This window comes from Schistocerca nitens, chromosome 3, assembly GCF_023898315.1.
Source record: "Schistocerca nitens isolate TAMUIC-IGC-003100 chromosome 3, iqSchNite1.1, whole genome shotgun sequence".
NCBI lineage: Eukaryota > Metazoa > Arthropoda > Insecta > Orthoptera > Acrididae > Schistocerca > Schistocerca nitens.
Genome location: NC_064616.1, coordinates 769,690,729 through 769,710,840, shown reverse-complemented (window position 1 = coordinate 769,710,840; position 20,112 = coordinate 769,690,729). Strand labels below are relative to the sequence as shown.

At 43.9% G+C, this 20,112-nt stretch overlaps 1 protein-coding gene across 2 annotated transcripts in view; it reads right to left on the bottom strand.

The window, feature by feature from the left end:
* Window positions 1-20,112, bottom strand: part of LOC126249757 (protein turtle homolog B-like) — a 472,837-nt gene that overhangs the window by 159,488 nt on the left and 293,237 nt on the right. Inside the window, exon 4 of one of the 2 annotated variants that reach the window (XM_049951444.1) lies at window positions 15,314-15,415. The exons of the other annotated variant lie outside the window; for it this stretch is intronic. Within the exon in view, the coding sequence (XP_049807401.1) occupies window positions 15,314-15,415 (102 nt within the window). The remainder of the gene's footprint in view (window positions 1-15,313; window positions 15,416-20,112) is intronic. 2 annotated transcript variants of the gene reach the window in all.

The window sequence follows — 20,112 nt, the reverse complement described above, 5'->3', positions numbered from 1 at the left end:
ATCCAGCTATACATTTTGTCAGCTGATACTGCGGCTTCGAGAGGCATTTTATCATTATATTCTTATAAACTATGGAAAAAGAACATTCAGACATCTTCAAAGATCAACCTGTCATTTTACTGTTTGCAATATCGCATTTCATTAGGAAAATGTTACCTGCTAGCCATTTTGACTTCTTTACTTATTATCTAATGAACTTTTACGTAAATACAATTACTTAGTGCTCTGAGGGTGGTAGTACGCAATGAGAATGCATTCGTCATTTTATATTTCCGCATATACGAGTCTGATTTATTCCAATTCTTTTCAGCTCTAGGCAGTTTCTATTTTTTCTTTGCAACCGACGTGGAATACAGACTAATTACTCGTTTATGATTCAGTCAGGAGAGAGGGAATGCGGTAACAGAGTATTTAGCGGGATGTACAAAACTCTATGAGTGACTATCACATTCACGAAACGAGTGGTGCATCTGATTTAAAAAGACGCCCCCTCCTTGATGTTATATCGTAATGATACATTGTCAGAGGGACACTCGTATTGAAAATCATTCCACACAAACGATACACCTTCACGTTCCCAGTAGCGGAACAACTGGCCACTACGTATCGCAGTTATCAACTACAAATCAGGGTAGTCCAAGAAACCATGGAAGGTAGAAAGCCAAGCACTTTAATGAGACTTTAATTTGCTTGTCATTATTCCATAACAATATTGTGCGGTAATTTGCACTGAAAATTATTTAATGGGAATGGATAGACGTCGTGGCAGTATGTGATGGGTAGTCCAATTTATACTAAGAGGAAACGAAATGGCACCATCAACAAAACTGTGATGCCATGAGGCATCTCGGCACGTGCAGGTGTGTTTACTGCAAGCACAATAGCTGCATTGTTCACAGGTACTTCACGCTGTGTGGCACTGAGCTCTTGTTCGTGTTACAATGAAGTGGCAGGTGTTACGTTCTTGAAGCGTTTTATTTAAGTTCCCGTATTGTTTCTCTGCTCTGTTTACTGTCTCTCGAGGGTCCACCGTCGTTGTTTCTTTGAGGTGTTTCTGCTGCGCTTGCCTCTTCTCCATCTGCTGGCTATTCATATACACGTCACTCTTTAACGAGCTTCTGTTCTCGTAGTTGCTGGATACGTCGAACGATGACATTTCTAAAAGGTTTTTAAGCATTTGAAATAAAAATTAGTTGTGAGAGTTTAGCAGTGATGTTTAAGTGAGTTTTGTCCTACCGGACCAGAAGGAGTTTACAGGGAAACGAAAATTCTGACATCGTTTTTTTTCTTTCAAGTCTTGGGGTTATATGTGTGTCTCATTAAGCTTATGCTCATGAATACGGCCACGGCATGCCGTGAATTCAGATGTCGTGTTAAGCCGTAACTTCTCTCCCCTTACCTCCCTCAAATAACTGTCACGAGCAGCTGATTAACAGCATATCATTACCATCAAGACCACGCCCAGCAAAGCACTGGTACATTAAAAACAATCAATGAACTGATTACTACTGCGTGTTTAGAATGATAGTCTTCGTAGGTGTGAAGTATTGCTACATTAAATATGATGTAACAATCATATGGGCGAATTTAAATTACTATATTGTAGTGTCTGTGTTCTTAAGAACGATGCAATGTTTCTTCTGACATGCATGCATATCCTAAAGAACAGGCACTGCAGTGACTACAGCCGTTATTAAAAACATTAAACGTATTCGCAGTTGCGAACTCGAACAACCATCAGCTGTATTAGGAAATGATGGCAGTGAAAAGTTGTGCTGCACCGGGACTCGAACCAGAATTTCCCGGTTCACGCGAGCGGTCGCCTTAAGCGCTTTTTTTTTTTGCTGACCACATTTTTATTTTTCATTTTTTTTTAATTGAAGGAAGAGTAGAGTGGTTAGTTACGAGCACGTGGAGACAAGGCGGGCAGGGGTCGGAATCCGAGGCCTGGCCGCGATGCCTCCCCCTCCCATCCCTGAATCACTTCCTCAAAGTAGCTTTTTGATTTATTTATTTTTTGTTATTTTTTATTTTATTTTATTATTATATTTTTTACCAGGAACAGGGTAAATGAACAAAATATCTTTATTGGTACAAGTTTAAATGCAACAGAAATGCCATCCTTCCGGCGGAAATAACACGAGACATTACACTCGTACAAGGCGAGCAATTTTTTTTATTAACAAGGTATAGGAAAAAAGAATAATAATATTGATGTAAGCTACGAGGTGTGAAGCAATAGACAGTGGAGTGGGGGAAAAACCAGTGTTTTCTGGTATAGTGCATAAAAGTAGGGAGGCGTGCGTCAATGCGCCTACTCCACTGTGGGTTACAATATAGAAAGTAGCGCGGAGAGTCTCAGATGTCAGCAGATGTCAGCAGCGGGGGGGAGTGCTGTCGGCGTGTGGCACCATCCAACTGAGCGGGGGTGACGTAAAGATAGCGTGTAGGTAATTGGTGAAGAAGGTGCGGTAGTGAGGTCGGTGCTCGATTTCACTGTGGGCGGTTTGTAAGTACTGCCAGAAATCAAGGCGGGATTTGTCGCCATCATTACACATGTAGGTGATAGTCCATCCCTTGACCCATACAATCGCATGATTTTTGGTGGCGGGGAAATAAGCATCCTCAGAATGGATAAAAGACGTTGATTTGTGGTGAATTTTCCACTTGCGACGTGGTACCATGTTGCCCGAACGTTGGAGGAAAGGAAAGGCCGGTGGATATGACGCCAAACCGTGGGCCACCGCCTGGACGGATGTCTGAGTTCGATATTGTTGCTGGATATGGAACGAAGCTGTGAGGTGTAAAAATCTTTAGGTCGAGGAGAACGCGTGTTTGGTAAGTGTGTGTGGGCATAACTGAAGTCGACGATGAAAACAGAAATGTGCATCAGATGGTGCTTGATGTGTCCGACTGGTATTGGTGGCATTATGGTTGCGGGCACAAGAATTTTTAGCAAGCTGGGCGTAAGGGAGGTGCCCCCGTGCCACTGCTTGTGCATGGTGGACATGTACAAGGACGCCGCTCGGAGGTGCCCATTGACAAGGCCGTGGCCTCCCGCTCGCGGGGGGAAGGGTGAGCGTGTCGTAGCGGACCTTGAAGAGCGTACCGGCCGTAAGAAAGTATCCGAAAGCAGCATGGAGGCTGCGTCCAATAGTTGATTTATGGTTCGTTGTATTTCGTCGTAGCGGACGTCACATGACATCCGTTGAAGATCGTTGTTGATCGTTTCACTCAGTTTTTTTTATTACAGAGGCCAGCCTGCTCTCTGACCGAACACGCTGAGCTACCGTGCCGGCCGCAGTGTCGTATTTATCCGCAGATACCATCATATTTCATCAATTTAAATTATTTGTTTACTTTCTTAGTGCTCAGAATAGGTTTATGATACCTTGACTTAAGTAACGTGCACACTAAAGGCATTAATCGTTTGTTGCAGTATTTGAATCCATGCCAAACCGCAATACAGCAGCACCCAGACATAAAAAATAGCACAACATTTTCGGTAAAAGTGACATATCCAAAGTTGACTTAGTTTGCGAGTGTTATGTTGCTGTTAGATGTTAAAATAATTGTGTCACTGCGAATAAATGCTTGCGTGACAAACGTTTCCATACTCCAGAGAATATGCCTTATATGTGTAACTGATTTTCGTCATTTGAAAATTTTATCAAAAGATTTTGCTTGGCCTGGACTGGTGGTATCAAACTATGCTGTACTAAGTCTTCTGGAGGACGACTGGCGTGTTCCTCCGAGCACCAGTGGACATCAGAATCAATATTCACTTTCACGAAGGAAGGGTGATTTTAGTTTAAGGCCTTGAAGATGCCGAGTTCACAAGAGAAGCACAAATTTAGCTTTTTCAAACATGGTGCTGAAAGATATCGGCCGTAGACTTAAGGAACCGACCTGCAATTCGACGCAAGTGATTTAGGGAAACCGAGGTTACATAATCAGGATAGACGAAAGGGAGTTAGAACTTCTCTTTGCGCCTCACGACTCCGTGTTTACAACACCTGTGCCTATCTCGCTTTGTAAGTAGTACGAGCTGCGAGTACTTTCAACAATAACTACTTATCCAAAAACTTTCAGATGATGAAGTAATGCGATTTATTTAATTTGGCAACGGTGTTAAGTTGTGGGGAATAGTCATTACATATTTAGTCCAACAATGTCCTCCAACAGTCACTCCGAATCTAGTCGCCATGGGGGAAAGTACCTTAGGAACGCATAATTCGATAGTAATAAATACAGAAGCCTTACAATTGAGTTCGTGAGCCAGCAGTCCTTTTCTTTTAGTACGAAACTTTGGTCGTTTACTTATATCACTAAGTCGTACAAGCCCTACAATTATTGTGTCCCTAATTCTTAAGAAATTGAATGTATGAAAAACAGTGCAGTTCGGAAATTGCCCTACGGCTGCCGTTGTCCAATAAATTATAGTCTACTCTCAGCTCAAGCAATTTTTATAATTATATTGTCGCTATATCAAGCTTCAGTGCCATGTGTGGCACCTAGAGCTCAGTGAAGTGTTACACTGATAACGGAAGGGATCGCTGGTAATTAGCGGGGGTCCTTTTACGTTTTCTTGCACTTCGCGTGACATAACCTCTGATAATATTCAAGGCGTATGTGAGAAACGGCTAGTCACATGATGACTCAGATTCATTACAACTACCCATTATCAATGTGGATGCTGGTCTTCCAGCTGGAGGAGAGCAAGGTAATACAACAGACAATCTGAGCTCAGGCACTGAAGCAATGTGAAGTTCAGACCAACATGCGCTCTGAAAAGTGCTTCACTTTTATTTGTCTGGAATTTCTGGTGCTGCCTGTAACAATCTAGACTGTTAAAATGAGAATAGGTTAGCGATTCAGATCTGTGACTATCTTGTGTTATTTCTTTCAAAATAAATTATTCTTATGTGAGCAATTAGTCAAGCAGTACTATGTTACCATTCGATGTTAACAGAATACATGTTATTCACACAGAGTGAAACACACTGCCATTTTTTCAAGCCTATTAACACAAAAAACGCAGATTTATATGTGTTACCTCATGTTCAAAGGTACAGTGAAAATGCTGTTGATTCCTGCAACGAGAATTTTTGTAATTAGTAATATGTTATTTTGCTTATGATAACGCTGTTTTCAACGTACAGCTTGATAAAGAGCTGTACGTCTTTCTTCTTTTTCTTAGTTATTTCTGCTAAAACGTGTATCGCCTGATGGCGATTCTTGTATGGCAGGTGTCAAAGCTTTATACTATGGCCTGAAAGATAAATATAACCAAGAAATAAGTGCATATTTCCTAAGTATAGCTGCATAACCAAGTAAAGCTCAGTCACAAGTATTTAGCACTCAAGAGCCTTCCAATTTGAGGGCCTATCTTAATGGTCATTAACCTTGATTACTCATCCTTTATCTTTCCATTTTCTTCTTTTCCCAACTATACGTCTAGATGCTAGTGCACAGGGTGTTTCAAGAATGTTTACCCGGCTTTTCAAGACTATATTATCTGTATTAATGAAAATAGAAACTTGGGGTAAATTTTAACTGATAATTCGAAACCAAAATTTTGCATTGGCGCCAGCTATAAATTGCCAGCAGAGATCTTCCCGGTGCAGGTAGCTCGCTCGCTGTCTAGTTTATTTCCAAACTCGCGTCGAGGCGAGATGGCGAAAACACAGCAAATAGTCCAGTCAACGAACGCAAATTAGAGGAAAAAATTGGTGTAGTCGAAAATTTTTGAACGATGGAAGGGGGTGTAATGAACAACGAATTACAAATACTGACCGGTGGGGTGTGAGCGTGGGAACAGGGGGACGGGACGGGGGCGGGGGGGGGGGGATGGACGTCACATTTTTAAGTTTTGCTTGACTATCGCGAAAACCGCGGCCTCTAACGAAAACTGTTAAATTTGCTAAAAAATGTCCATTTTTTCAAAAGTAGTTGAAATGGCTCAGAGCACTATGGGATTTAACTTCTGAGGTCATCAGTCCCCTAGAACATAGAACTACTTAAACCTAACTAACCTAAAGACATCACACACATCCATGCCCGAGGCAGGATTCGAGCCTGCGACCGTAGCGGTCGCGCGGTTCCAGACTGTAGCGCCTAGAACCGCTCGGTCACTCCGGCCGGCCTATTCATTTTTACCTTAGGACTAACAGTTCACGCGTTGCAGGGGATGAAGCGTGGCAGACTGTTAAAATAGTGTTTTAATGGAATAAAATTAATGTATGTTGCTAAATAACATGGATTAAGGACAAATATTAAATGTGTTTACCACATCAACGTGTAGTAGAACGTTGTTAAGGGATAAATTGTGTTCTGGGGGTGTAGCAGGATGGAAAGGTATGATTGGAGGCTAAAAACGTGAAGTAATGTAGGTCGTCGGATTGTCCTCACGCACTTCCCTCCGTCATAGGTGCGCAAAACATAGAGCGAGTCGGTAATTCCGTATTCTCTCTACCGCACTACGTCGCAAAAAGCAACTCCAGGGGATTTCACACTGTTAGCCCGACCCCTCCGCAGCTCGCCTTGTGAATCACTAGCAACACAATGTTCATCGCACACTAACTGTGTTAATACTACATTGAATACAGATATGAGTTGCTAACAATACAACGCAATAAAAACTTCTACGAAGGCGTGCTGAAAAGTATGTCTACGAATTATTTATGTGAAAACTCTTCAAACTTTTCAAATAAAACAAACGTTATTAACATGCTACGTCTTTATTTTTCATGTCTACATATTTGCAGGCATCTGCGACTAGAGGGCTTAGAATTTTAGCGTGTGACATGACGGTGCGTAGTGTACCTGCATCGGTGCGTGAGGAACAGCGTGCTGCAATCGAATTTCTATTTCGAAGAGTTGGTCCACACATAGAGCACCCTTCCCTTTAGCACGGCAATGCCAGACCACGAAGAACGCTACGACAGGTGCAACAATCCGACGCCTTAGGTCCAGCGTCACCTATCATCCTCCATACTGTCCCGACTTGGCTACATCCGATTTTCATCTGTTTCCAAAACTTATAGAACGCCTTCAAGGACTTCACTTGGATATTGATGAAGCGCTGCAAGCAGATGTGAGGCTGTGGCTCCGTCAACGAAGTCAAACATTCTACACTGACCGTATTTTGTCGGGAGAAATTTGTTCATCGCCAGGGTGAGTATGTTGAGAAATAAATATGTAGGCTTGATGAATAAAGATGTAGAATGATAATAATGTTTCCTTCATTGGAAAAGCTTTAAGATAACGAGAAGCACTAGTTTGCTCTTGTTCTACAGAATTACGTTTATTGCTTTAACTGGTTGTCGGCTTACAAGGTCATCATCAGACATTTACTGAGTATTGTCAGCCGGGAGATTCTGCCGAGCGGTTCTAGGCGCTTCAGTCTAGAACCGCGCGACCGCTACGGTCGCAGGTTCGAATCCTGCCTCGGGCATGGATGTGTGTGATGTCCTTAGGTTGGTTAGGTTTAAGTAGTTCTAAGTTCTAGGGGACTGATGACCTCAGAAGTTAAGTGCCATAGTGCTCAGAGCCATTTGAACCATTTGAGTATTGTCACCAAAGAAATTATAATGTTTGTAAACAACATTGGAAGAGAAGTTACACGTCTACATTGAAGCAGAAACATACAGTAAGTAACATCTTTGTCAATGTGGTGGTAATGCAATGTAAAAAGGAAAAAAATGAACAGTAAATAAAAACAAAAATAAAATAAAATAAAAGTAATACTTTGAACAAAAGCAAACTAATGCTTTTCATTTATTATAATGTTGTTCCACCAAGAACCGACGCAAAATTAAGTTAAAGCTTTAAGAGTTTTCACATAAAAATTCGAAGGCATTACTTTTTAGCAAGGCCTCTTACGTAACTCTGTCCACCGTTCTACAGTGCTAGAGGGAAACTGATTCTTGGACATCCTGTACGGCAGTAGCGTTCTTCCAGCAAAGTCAGCTTCCCACCTTGAGTGCTGCTCGCTTTTTCGTTTACAGACAGACTATACCTTCCCAGCATTTCTAGTCCATTTCTCTCGAGTATACAAAATAACTTCTCTGAGCTTGTGTTTACTGTGTATAGCGGAGTTATTTTCAGTTTATTAGATAGCTTATTTGCAGTTGTTGAGTGCTCAGTCAAGAAAAAGCTAGACAGATGGAGCTGTCAACCGTCTACCACATTGAAGACTCTGCCCCAAGTCTGACATGTTTTTAGTATGTATCTGACAATTTCAAAAAAATGGCTCTGAGCACTATGGGACTTAACATCTATGGTCATCAGTCCCCTAGAACTTAGAACTACTTAAACCTAACTAACCTAAGGACAGCACACAACACCCAGCCATCACGAGGCAGAGAAAATCCCTGACCCCTGACAATTTCAGTTTCATTGTTTCCATTATGAAAGGCTGAAATACAGGGTGAGCACAAAGTCTTCCCCTTATCATAACAATTTATTACAGAATAACCGTTTGACATAATACTTTACATTTGATGCCATTACATAGGTTAGTGTTACTATTTTTTTTTAAGACCACTTACGTTAGTAAACCTCGACGTGTGCTCCCTTGGTAGCGCGGAGAATTTCGAGGTGGTATTCCAGTTCCCGCAAGGTGTTTCGTAACATGAATTATGTCACAGTACCCACAGCAGCTTGTATCCTAGCTTTCAGTTCGTCGACGTCAGCAGCTGGTGTGACGAAGACTCTGTTCTTGATATAGCCCCAGAGAAAAAAGTAAAGGGGCGTAATGTCTGGAGAGGGGAGTAATGTCCGGATCGGTGAATTGGAAGGAACTGTGCAACACCCTGGCCACCCCGCTCTCCAGACATTACGCCCCTTGACCTTTTTTTCTGGGGCTATATCAAGGACAGAGCCTTCGTCACACCAGTTGCTGACGTCAACGAGCTGCAGGTTAGGATAAAAGCTGCTGTGGGTACTGTGACATAACTCATGTTACGAAACACCTGGCGGGAACTGGAATACCGCCTCGGTATTCTCAGAGCTACCAAGGGAGCACACGTTGAGGTTTACTAACGTAAGTGGTCTTAAAAGAAACTAGTAATACTAACCTATGTAACGACATCAAATGTAACTTATTATGTCAAACTGTATTCTGTTATAAGTTTTTATAATCAGGGCAAGACTTTGTGCTCACTCTGTACTTTTCGCAGCTTGGGTCCGGCAAGTGCATCGCCCCAGGATCAGCTCTCCCAACATCTGAGATATACAGAGGCTTAAATTGGCTCCACCTGTAATAGTAGGAAGTCACTTAAGTGTTATGGAACTTCAGATACTGCAGCACAGGTCAAGTAATGTATTATAAGCACTTCTCAGCCGGTGTGTACAGAAACGTATCTTACGTAAAAGCTCAATTAACAACTGCAAATAAGTACTCACTTTATAAACTGCAAATAACTCCACTACATAACCACCAGCTCAGTGAAGTTACGTTGTCCACTTACGTGAGTGTGTTGGATAGGTATCGCTGGTGAGGTATAGTCCGTCTGTAGATTGAAAAGCGAGCAGCGCTCGTGTTGGACGAAGCCGCCTTTCCCGGAAGAACATTAAAGCTGTACAATATGACTAAGAATCTATTTCCCTCTGGAACTTTTGAACAGTGTGCAGAGATTTAAGCAGAATCTGTCTACATACTTTTCTTGTGTTTGTGTTAATAATGTGTGGTATTTGTATTCAGTGTAGTGTTGACACACTTCGTGGATAATGAACACCCACTGTGACGCCAGTGATTTGTAAGACGAACTGCAGAAGGGTAGATATAACTGTGTTAAATACCCCGTAGTTTCTTGTTGTGACGTAGTGGGCCTTTCCATCCTGTTACGCCTCCAGGACACAACTTATCCCTTAATACGGTTGGACTGCACTTAGATGTGGAACACACATTTAATATTTGCTCTTAACCTACTTCACTTAACAATCAACACGAATTTTACACCATTAAAACACTTTTTAATAATCTGAGATTTTTCCATCCCTTGCAGCACAGAAACCATTAGCCCTAGAGAAAATATGAACAGGAGAACTTTTGTAGAAAAATTAATGTAGTTTAATTTTATACTGGGAAATATTTTCACTAGGCCGCGTTTTTTGATATACGAGGAAAACCTAAAAAGTCCCCTTCGCGCGGCACCCCCAACCCCACGCTCACACCCCGCCTATCAGGATTTTCAGTTTATCGTTCATGACATTCCCCCAATGACTGTACAATAATACCGAGTAGGGTGGCGCAGTGGTGAGCACACTGGACTCGCATTTGGTAGGACAACGAATGGAACCCAAATGCGCCATCCTAATTTATGTTTTCCGTGATGTCCCTAAATCGCTTCAGACAAATGCCGGGATGATTCCTTTGACAAAGGACACGGCCGATTTCCTTCCCCATCTTTCGCTAACCCGAGCTTGTGCTCTGCCTGTAACGACGTCATTGCCGATGGGATGTTCAACACTAATCTCAAACTCCACTCACTGAACAATAATTTGCGACTACACCAATTTTTCCCCCAGGCGATACTTTTTGGTCTTCGTTGACTGTGCTCAAAAGGCTCTGCTCTGTCCGTTTAAACGGGTGCACTTCAGTTACAACTGTGCAGCGTGATTATCTTTAGAGTATGGTATTGCGCCTACAACAGATCGGAACACCAGACTGATGTACAAATTTGGAGTCTGGGTGCATGGGATAGCCACGAGAGTGCTTCTGCTGTCATACAAAATGGCACCCCAGATCATAACTCCAGGTGCAGACATGTTGGATGCAGGTCCCAACCGGCATCCTCCTAACCAACACACGACCATTACTGCTCCGAGGCAGAACCGCCTTTCACCAAAGAACACAACAAACCTCCACCATGCCCTCCAATGAGCTTTCGCTTGATGTCACTGAAGTCGCAAATGGAAGCAACATAAGGATCACGCACTGCACCATTGGCCCCCAAAGTGACTTGATCTCACGGTTCGTGATATTTGTTGTGTTTGTGTTTGTGAGGACTGCATCTGCATCCTTTCCAATAAAATTGGATGAACTGCGATGCCGAATAGCAACAACAGTGAATGCAGTAACTCCAGAGATGCTCATGAAAGTATGAGACGAGTCTGACTAACTTCTATATGTCTTTCTTACGTCCGTTGGAGGACACATTGAACATCCGTAAAATACACTCCTGGAAATTGAAATAAGAACACCGTGAATTCATTGTCCCAGGAAGGGGAAACTTCATTGACACATTCCTGGGGTCAGATACATCACATGATCACACTGACAGAACCACAGGCACATAGACACAGGCAACAGAGCATGCACAATGTCGGCACTAGTACAGTGTATATCCACCTTTCGCAGCAATGCAGGCTGCTATTCTCCCATGGAGACGATCGTAGAGATGCTGGATGTAGTCCTGTGGAACGGCTTGCCATGCCATTTCCACCTGGCGCCTCAGTTGGACCAGCGTTCGTGCTGGACGTGCAGACCGCGTGAGACGACGCTTCATCCAGTCCCAAACATGCTCAATGGGGGACAGATCCGGAGATCTTGCTGGCCAGGGTAGTTGACTTACACCTTCTAGAGCACGTTGGGTGGCACGGGATACATGCGGACGTGCATTGTCCTGTTGGAACAGCAAGTTCCCTTGCCGGTCTAGGAATGGTAGAACGATGGGTTCGATGACGGTTTGGATGTACCGTGCACTATTCAGTGTCCCCTCAACGATCACCAGTGGTGTACGGCCAGTGTAGGAGATCGCTCCCCACACCATGATGCCGGGTGTTGGCCCTGTGTGCCTCGGTCGTATGCAGTCCTGATTGTGGCGCTCACCTGCACAGCGCCAAACACGCATACGACCATAATTGGCACTAAGGCAGTAGCGACTCTCATCGCTGAAGACGACACGTCTCCATTCGTCCCTCCATTCACGCCTGTCGCGACACCACTGGAGGCGGGCTGCACGATGTTGGGGCGTGAGCGGAAGACGGCCTAACGGTGTGCGGGACCGTAGCCCAGCTTCATGGAGACGGTTGCGAATGGTCCTCGCCGATACCCCAGGAGCAACAGTGTCCCTAATTTGCTGGGAAGTGGCGGTGCGGTCCCCTACGGCACTGCGTAGGATCCTACGGTCTTGGCGTGCATCCGTGCGTCGCTGCGGTCCGGTCCCAGGTCGACGGGCACGTGCACCTTCCGCCGACCACTGGCGACAACATCGATGTACTGTGGAGACCTCACGCCCCACGTGTTGAGCAATTCGGCGGTACGTCCACCCGGCCTCCCGCATGCCCACTATACGCCCTCGCTCAAAGTCCGTCAACTGCACATACGGTTCACGTCCACGCTGTCGCGGCATGCTACCAGTGTTAAAGACTGCGATGGAGCTCCGTATGCCACGGCAAACTGGCTGACACTGACGGCGGCGGTGCACAAATGCTGCGCAGCTAGCGCCATTCGACGGCCAACACCGCGGTTCCTGGTGTGTCCGCTGTGCCGTGCGTGTGATCATTGCTTGTACAGCCCTCTCGCAGTATCCGGAGCAAGTATGGTGGGTCTGACACACCGGTGTCAATGTGTTCTTTTTTCCATTTCCAGGAGTGTATATTTACAGTTTTGATCCTAAACTTTATTCTAAAAGGCACCCAAAGGTGGTACGTGCATGCATGTAAAACATATACCCTTGAAAAACAAGGAAAGTTCTTTCCTTCTTTCGTAGTCATATGTGTGAGTTGTGAGTTAGGACTGACAGCTGTTTCTGTGTTCATTCGTCTGGAAAGTATAGTCTTGTGAAATCAGATAAATCTTTTTGAAACATCCTGTAATTTGTGAGTTCCTTTCGAAATGATATGTGAAAGTTGTGAGATGGAGAATATAGTTTGCAGCTGGAATAGACCGCAAAGTAAATGTTTTAGTATTATTAGGAACACACATGCCCTCAATGAAGCCTAAGATTTTCAACTGTTAGGAATGTGTACATTCTTTAGAATCTTTGTTAGAATTTTATTTCGCACAAAAATTAGGACATCACATTTTTATATCATGCATTATATGAGGAAAAAATGCAGAAGAAACGAGCAAGTTCAACCAGTATTACTTGATTAGTCACGAGGAACCAAATGCAACGTTTGTTATATGAAAAGGTGGTTACTTTTATATTAGGTGTTCATATCTCGAAAACTACATATCAGATCAAAAAGTTATCATTACAATTTCTTTGTGTTGGAGGGCGACATCCAACGATACCACACTCGACATCCAGAACCCTCGTTTTTTATTGCAGATTACGATTCTGCAGCAAAATCTGCATACGTTTTGTTTGAAGTGTTTTGTTCGTTTCGTTACAGATGTTGCTGTAATCGGAGGATAGAAATGGGTACACAATCATAATTTACGACTTTCCACTCAATGGCCCTTGTATATCCATTGGCACGTGGGACCCCACCTCCAAGCTGCGAGGGTAGGACGAACCAGTATTTCATAACTTGTAATTGGAAATCCCATTCGTAACGTTGTATCGAACAGGAGACTATTCGACGTGCCACTGTTGCCGTGGTTCAAGGCGAAAGCTACTCTACTTTTCCAATTAGACCAAGTATTCAAACATAGTATCGCCAACTTCAACACACTTAGTGATCCGCTCTTCAAATGACCATACGCAGCACAGAATCACATCTGCGGGAATATCAGCACAGGCGACTCTGATGCAGTCGACCATGCCTTCACGGCCTGTTGGTACTTTCTGGTACATCTCACCTTTAAATACCTCACAGAAAGAACTCGGGCGACGTCAAATCCGGCGACTTAGCGGGCTAATTAATAGCGCCACCTATACCGATCCACCGAGCGGTGAAACCACGGGCTAATACCTCCTGAGCTTCAGTTGCGTAATGCACTGGTGAATCGTATGCTTAAACCGCCGACGTCGTCGAACGTCCAGGGCAACATCCTGCAGTAATACAGAAAGTTCTTGTTCCAAAAAGCTTTCGATATTTGAGTCCATGCAACGTGCCGTCGATAAAATACGGAACAATGAGTATCTTGCCCATGAGGTCACACTATACGTTAACCAACCAAGGACGTTGATGGTCTGCACTCCAGTAATGCATGTTATGCCGATTAACGCTATCGTAGTTTGTGCATGTAAACTCATCGGAAAGTAGTACCTCGATAAAGGAAGTGGGTGTCGTTTGCATTTGTTGACGTGTCCATTCACAAAACACTACCCAGCTATGAAAATCGGTGCTATGAAGTGCTTGATGCAGTGGCTCGTGATATGGATGATACTTATGACGATGCAGTACTTTGACAATATTACCTCGGACATACCGAAATCGCGGTGTAATTGGCGAGTGTTTATCCATGGGTTGTGGCGCACTGCCGCTAATGCAGCTGTTTCATTAGATTCTTGTGTAACACGTTTACTTCGATTCCTTTTGAAGGTCTGTACGCTGCCATCAGACACAACTTTATAAAAGAACGAACGAGAGCGAGCTTTCTCTGAAAAACACTCAGCATACAAGACAACAGCCCTATAATCTCTCCTACATTTTCCGTAAATCAGGATCGTTTCAGTTTTTTCTTCTGTGGTTGAAACATTTATCGTCCATTTGCACGTCTGTTCTTCAAATGATAAGTTGGTGTGCAGGCAGTAAACATTGCGCAAGTACTGTAATGTTTAGAGCCGCTGTCTGTTCTACGTTTGCACGATACGTGAGCTCCGGTCGCAGTGTACTGCCTGTTGTGATATGTGGAAATCTGCTACATGGTCACGGTGGCGCGTTAAGTAGTCCCCTGTTCGATATATCGGAGGGATGCAACCTTGCGAATTTGGTTTCCCATTAAAAATTATGAAATACTGGTCTGTCCTACCCTCGCAGCTCGGAGGTGGGGATATCAAGGGCTTTTGAGAAGCATGGCGTAAATTACGATTGCGTACCAACTTCTATTCGTCCAATTAAAGCACCATTGGTAGAGAAACGAAGAAAATGCTTCAGATAAAACGTATGTAGATTTTGCAGTAGAATCGTAATCTACAATAAAAAAACGGAGGTTCGCATTGAAGATTTAAAGTTGCTCCCCGCCACCCACCCATGGTGCGGGGTGACGGGTTGAGTGCGGTGTTGTTGGATGTCTCCCTCAAACAAGATGGAATTACAACCTTTTTTTATCCAATGTGTCATTTTCGACATATTTCAATATCTTCAGTTAAAATGAACACGCTGTATATTAGAGATCAAAAACGGCACAATCTGCAAACCAGGGGCGGTTAGTAAGAGTCAGTGATAACTGTATCGTAGGTCGTCAGCGAACCTGGAGAGCGGCTGTCGTGGACGAAGCGCCGCCAGCTGAGCTCGTCGTCACGACGAGGCTCGTCGTTCATCCGAGGTGGGCTGACGCTGGCGCCGGGGTCGTCTGCGCACACACACCTGCTCACAGCTCTCCACCCATAACTCACAACCCTCCGTTTCTTCAGCACTGTCTGCATGTCCCCTGACAGACAACTATAATCATCTAGCCGTGCGTACTTACATTCTAGCAGAATACACTATCTGGCCCTCTGCTGTTTCTGGTTGCACTCATAGCTTTCTCGCACTATCCCTATGAAATTTCCGAACCAATTTTCTAATTTATTTTTGTGCACAAAGTTTACACTCTGAAAATTCCGAGGAACAATCACATTATTTGTTTAATTCATCTTAATATCCGTACTATGTTAATAACACTGTTGAGAGTATGGAGAGTTTATTAACACAATGTGATAGAAGTTCTTTGCTACCGACTATGCCAGCACAGTTGAAAAGTACTAAGAACACTGTTGGGCAAATAAAACAACTATTCTTATCTAGTGCATTGTAATACAGGGTGATTCAAAAAGAATACCACAACTTTAAAAATGTGTATTTAATGAAAGAAACATAATATAACCTTCTGTTATACATCATTACAAAGAGTATTTAAAAAGGTTTTTTTTCACTCAAAAACAAGTTCAGAGATGTTCAATATGGCCCCCTCCAGACACTCGAGCAATATCAACCCGATACTCCAACTCGTTCCACACTCTCTGTAGCATATCAGGCGTAACAGTTTGGATAGCTGCTGTTATTTCTCGTTTCAAATCATCAATGGTGGCTGGGAGAGGTGGCCGAAACACCATATCCTTAACATATCCCCATAAGAAAAAATCGCAGGGGGTAAGATCAGGGCTTCTTGGAGGCCAGTGATGAAGTGCTCTGTCACGGGCTGCCTGGCGGCCGATCCATCGCCTCGGGTAGTTGACGTTCAGGTAGTTACGGACAGATAAGTGCCAATGTGGTGGCGCTCCATCCTGCTGAAATATGAATTGTTGTGCTTCTTGTTCGAGCTGAGGGAACAGCCAACAAATGCTTGCTGGATGCGTGCTACATTTTCATCACTCGTTCTCGGCCGTCCAGAACTTTTCCCTTTGCACAAACACCCATCCTCTGTAAACTGTTTGTACCAACGTTTAATACACCACCTATCAGGAGGTTTAACACCATACTTCGTTCGAAATGCACGCTGAACAACTGTCGTCGATTCACTTCTGCCGTACTCAATAACACAAAAAGCTTTCTGTTGAGCGGTCGCCATCTTAGCATCAACTGACGCTGACGCCTAGTCAACAGCGCCTCAAGCGAACAAATGTACAACTAAATGAAACTTTATAGCTCCCTTAATTCGCCGACAGATAGTGCTTAGCTCTGCCTTTTGTCGTTGCAGAGTTTTAAATTCCTAAAGTTGTGGTATTCTTTTTGAATCACCCTGTATAATTCTATTCAACTCGCTGCGGCTTTCGTGAATCCTAGATCGAGTGGGACCTATCGATTTATGCCAAATCAACTGCTTCAGATAAAAACTGTTTTGTTCATCGTAACTTAAACTCTACATAATATTAGTTGGTTCTAATGTTCTTTCCGCAACACAATTAAAGGGTCACTTATTCCAAATGAAGGAAGTGTTTCCCATGGCGATGCAGAAGTTTGAATTTTGATTCAAAGGTGCCTACAGTGTTCCTCTGTAATGGAACATTTGTGTGAGGTGTCACCCTCCGGCTTAGCGATGCTTCTAAAAGCAAAGTGTCCACGCACGTGAAAAAAAGGCCAGAGCACAGAAGTTCATGTGAAGTATAAGGTGAACCAGTGAGTTACGATGGCACCAGATTTTACCACAATCCTGCCCAAAGCAGCGTGGACGTGTCTCACGATGGGAAGATCGTCACCTCTACTCTTTATGACATTTAATCCCTTCTCTTGACTCCTTTGTGATGGAGATCAGAAACGCGACTTTAAAATACGCGTTTTCGTTTTAGGTGGCGGAGGAAAACATTTCAGACACACCGCCTCTCAGAATCGATGTGAAAAGATCTCAGGGAGTAGCACAAAAGATGCCAAAGAAGCATCTGTTGCCTTGGGGCGTTCACTTAGACATATTTCGCTGTAGAAAACGACAGTTCACAGTATGATGAGAAACAGGACGACGTTCGTGACTAACTTTGACACTGTTGGTGCCCTCCGGGCGGTTCAACCCTTCTCTAAGGACACCGTCGGCTTGTAATCCTATTGAATGTGAATGCACCCCTTTTCAGTGAAGTGCGACCGCAGTTTCTTCTCTGGTGTATGGGTCGGAACCATTAGGGACCGTTCAAAACAATTCGACGTAATCTGATGCGAAGCAGTGAAGAGTGTTTATGCTCTTACAGCACTAATGTTTCGCGCCCTTCTGTGGCGTGATCATAGGGGGTGAGTGGGAAGGGGGACGGGGTGCGTGCAACAAAGGCAAACGCTCCTTCTTAGACCCCCCCCCCCACCCGAAATTCGGAAATACTCGCAGTGCCACCTGCACACCGTTGTTGAGCACTTTAATAATACAACTGCACAGAAACAACCTGTGACAAATTCATAGGCACATGCCAAGAACGTCGTGCTGTTGCTCACCGCACTATGAACCTTCGTTTTCAACCGCCAAATGTGTGCAAATGAACGCCCCAAGGGAAGGGGTATTTCCATTGACGCCCATTTGCCTTTCTCTGAGGCCTTCTCATGTCGATACTCTGCTGATACTCTGGTGCCTGCTTGTAGGCATATGGAGTGAGTAGGACGTTAAGCGATTGCCTGTCTGCACGCGCCTAGGAATCTGTCACGGGTTGTCTTTGTGCAGATACATTTTTAAAGCGGTCAACAAAGGTGTGCAGTTGTCACCAAGGGTGTTGCCGTATTGGAGGGTCTAGGAAGGACCCTTTGCCATTTTATTCACTCATGTGTCAATGTTTCAGTCTCCTACTATGATGCCACAGGAGGTTGCGAAACAGGAAGGCAGGAAAAGCATGAACACTTTCTGCTGCTTCGAATCACGTTCAGATTTCGTCGAATGGTTATGAACGGCCCCTAGTAGTTCCACTCTGTATACCAGAGCAAAAACTGGGGTCGCACTACACTCCAAAGGAGTTAGATCATGTTCAGTGGGGTTGCAGGTCCACGATGTGCTTAGAGAAAAATGTCTGCAGTGTCCAAGGTTGCCAAGAACGTCGTGCTGTTGCTCACCGCACTATGAACCTTCGTTTTCAACCGCCAAATGTGTGCAAATGAACGCCCCAAGGGAAGGGGTATTTCCATTGACGCCCATTTGCCTTTCTCTGAGGCCTTCTCATGTCGATTTCGATCGGCGGTCTGTTTCAAATATTTTCCTCAGCCACCCATAAGAAAACCACGTGGTTTCTACGTGCGGTTCTGATCTTCATCGCAGAGGCGTCAAGAGAAGGGTTGAAATGTGGGTAAAAGAGGGTGTGATGATCTTCCGATCGTGTAAGACGTTCACGGTTGAGTTAGAGAGAATTGTGGTGAAATTTGGTGCCAACGTGACATCATTAACCCATAGTTTACCTCACATGAACTTCCGAGCTCTGGACTTTATTTTAGCTTGCGTTGAAACCTTGCTGTTTGAAGTGTCTTCGGAACCCACGGTGACGTCTCTGGGCGCCACGCTTTTGCACCATTACTGAGGAAGGTTGCAGGCACCTTGGAGCCCATTTCAAACTTATGTGTACCAATGCTGCCCAGTTTCGATAATGTGGCTATTTAATTGAGTTGCACAACGTAACATAACAGACACTTTCGGCCACTGCACAAAATTGCTTGAAATTATCCGTCCTTTTTTATATTAAACCTTTTATTTATATTTACTTTATCAGCTTTCTTCGCGTTATTAGTTTTCACATTTGGTTTTTCTTCAGAAATTAACTCCAGCTTTACTAATGTGTACTGGAAGTCATAACAACCTCTTATTCTCAGTGATATAATAGGTTTAGTGGGGATGCTTCCATCGACTAATCCTGCAATGCCTGATATGACTAAACTGCTCATCTTAATTTTGATACTTATCTAGAAAAGCGTTTTGCAGCAAACAGAAGGTCAAAATTCCTCCTTTCTGAAAATTAGATTCACTTAAAAGGCATTGTTTTAGTTACCATTTATTAATTAAAACATTAGTACAGATATACCAATAACTTTCACAATACTTTGTCTACACGAAATCCATTATAGGTTCGTAACTGTGGTGTCACCGCCAGACACCACACTTGCTAGGTGGTAGCTTTAAATCGGCCGCGGTCCATTAGTACATGTCGGACATGCGTGTCGCCACTGTCAGTGATCGCAGACCGAGCGCCACCACACGGCAGGTCTCGAGAGACGGACTAGCACTCGCCCCAGTTGTACGGACGACGTAGCTAGCGATGCACACTGACGAAGCCTCGCTCATTTGCAGAGCAGATAGTTAGAATAGCCTTCAGCTAAGTCAATGGCTACGACCTAGCAAGGCGCCATTAGCCTTACATAGCTTGTATCTAAAGAGTCTCACTTGTATCGTCAAGAGCGATGTACCACAAGGATGGATTAAAGTTAAGTATTCCAGGAGCTACGTACTTTTCTTTATAGCATTCATTACGTATCCTGTTTCAGACCTATCTCTAGCCTGCGTGAGTTAGCGCGTGCCTTTCGGCTACTTCCGAGTGGCGTCGCTGTCTTGTTACGCCACAACAGTAACTATGAACTCGTTTGATGTACACCATAATAAAATTCTGTTATATTCTCTGT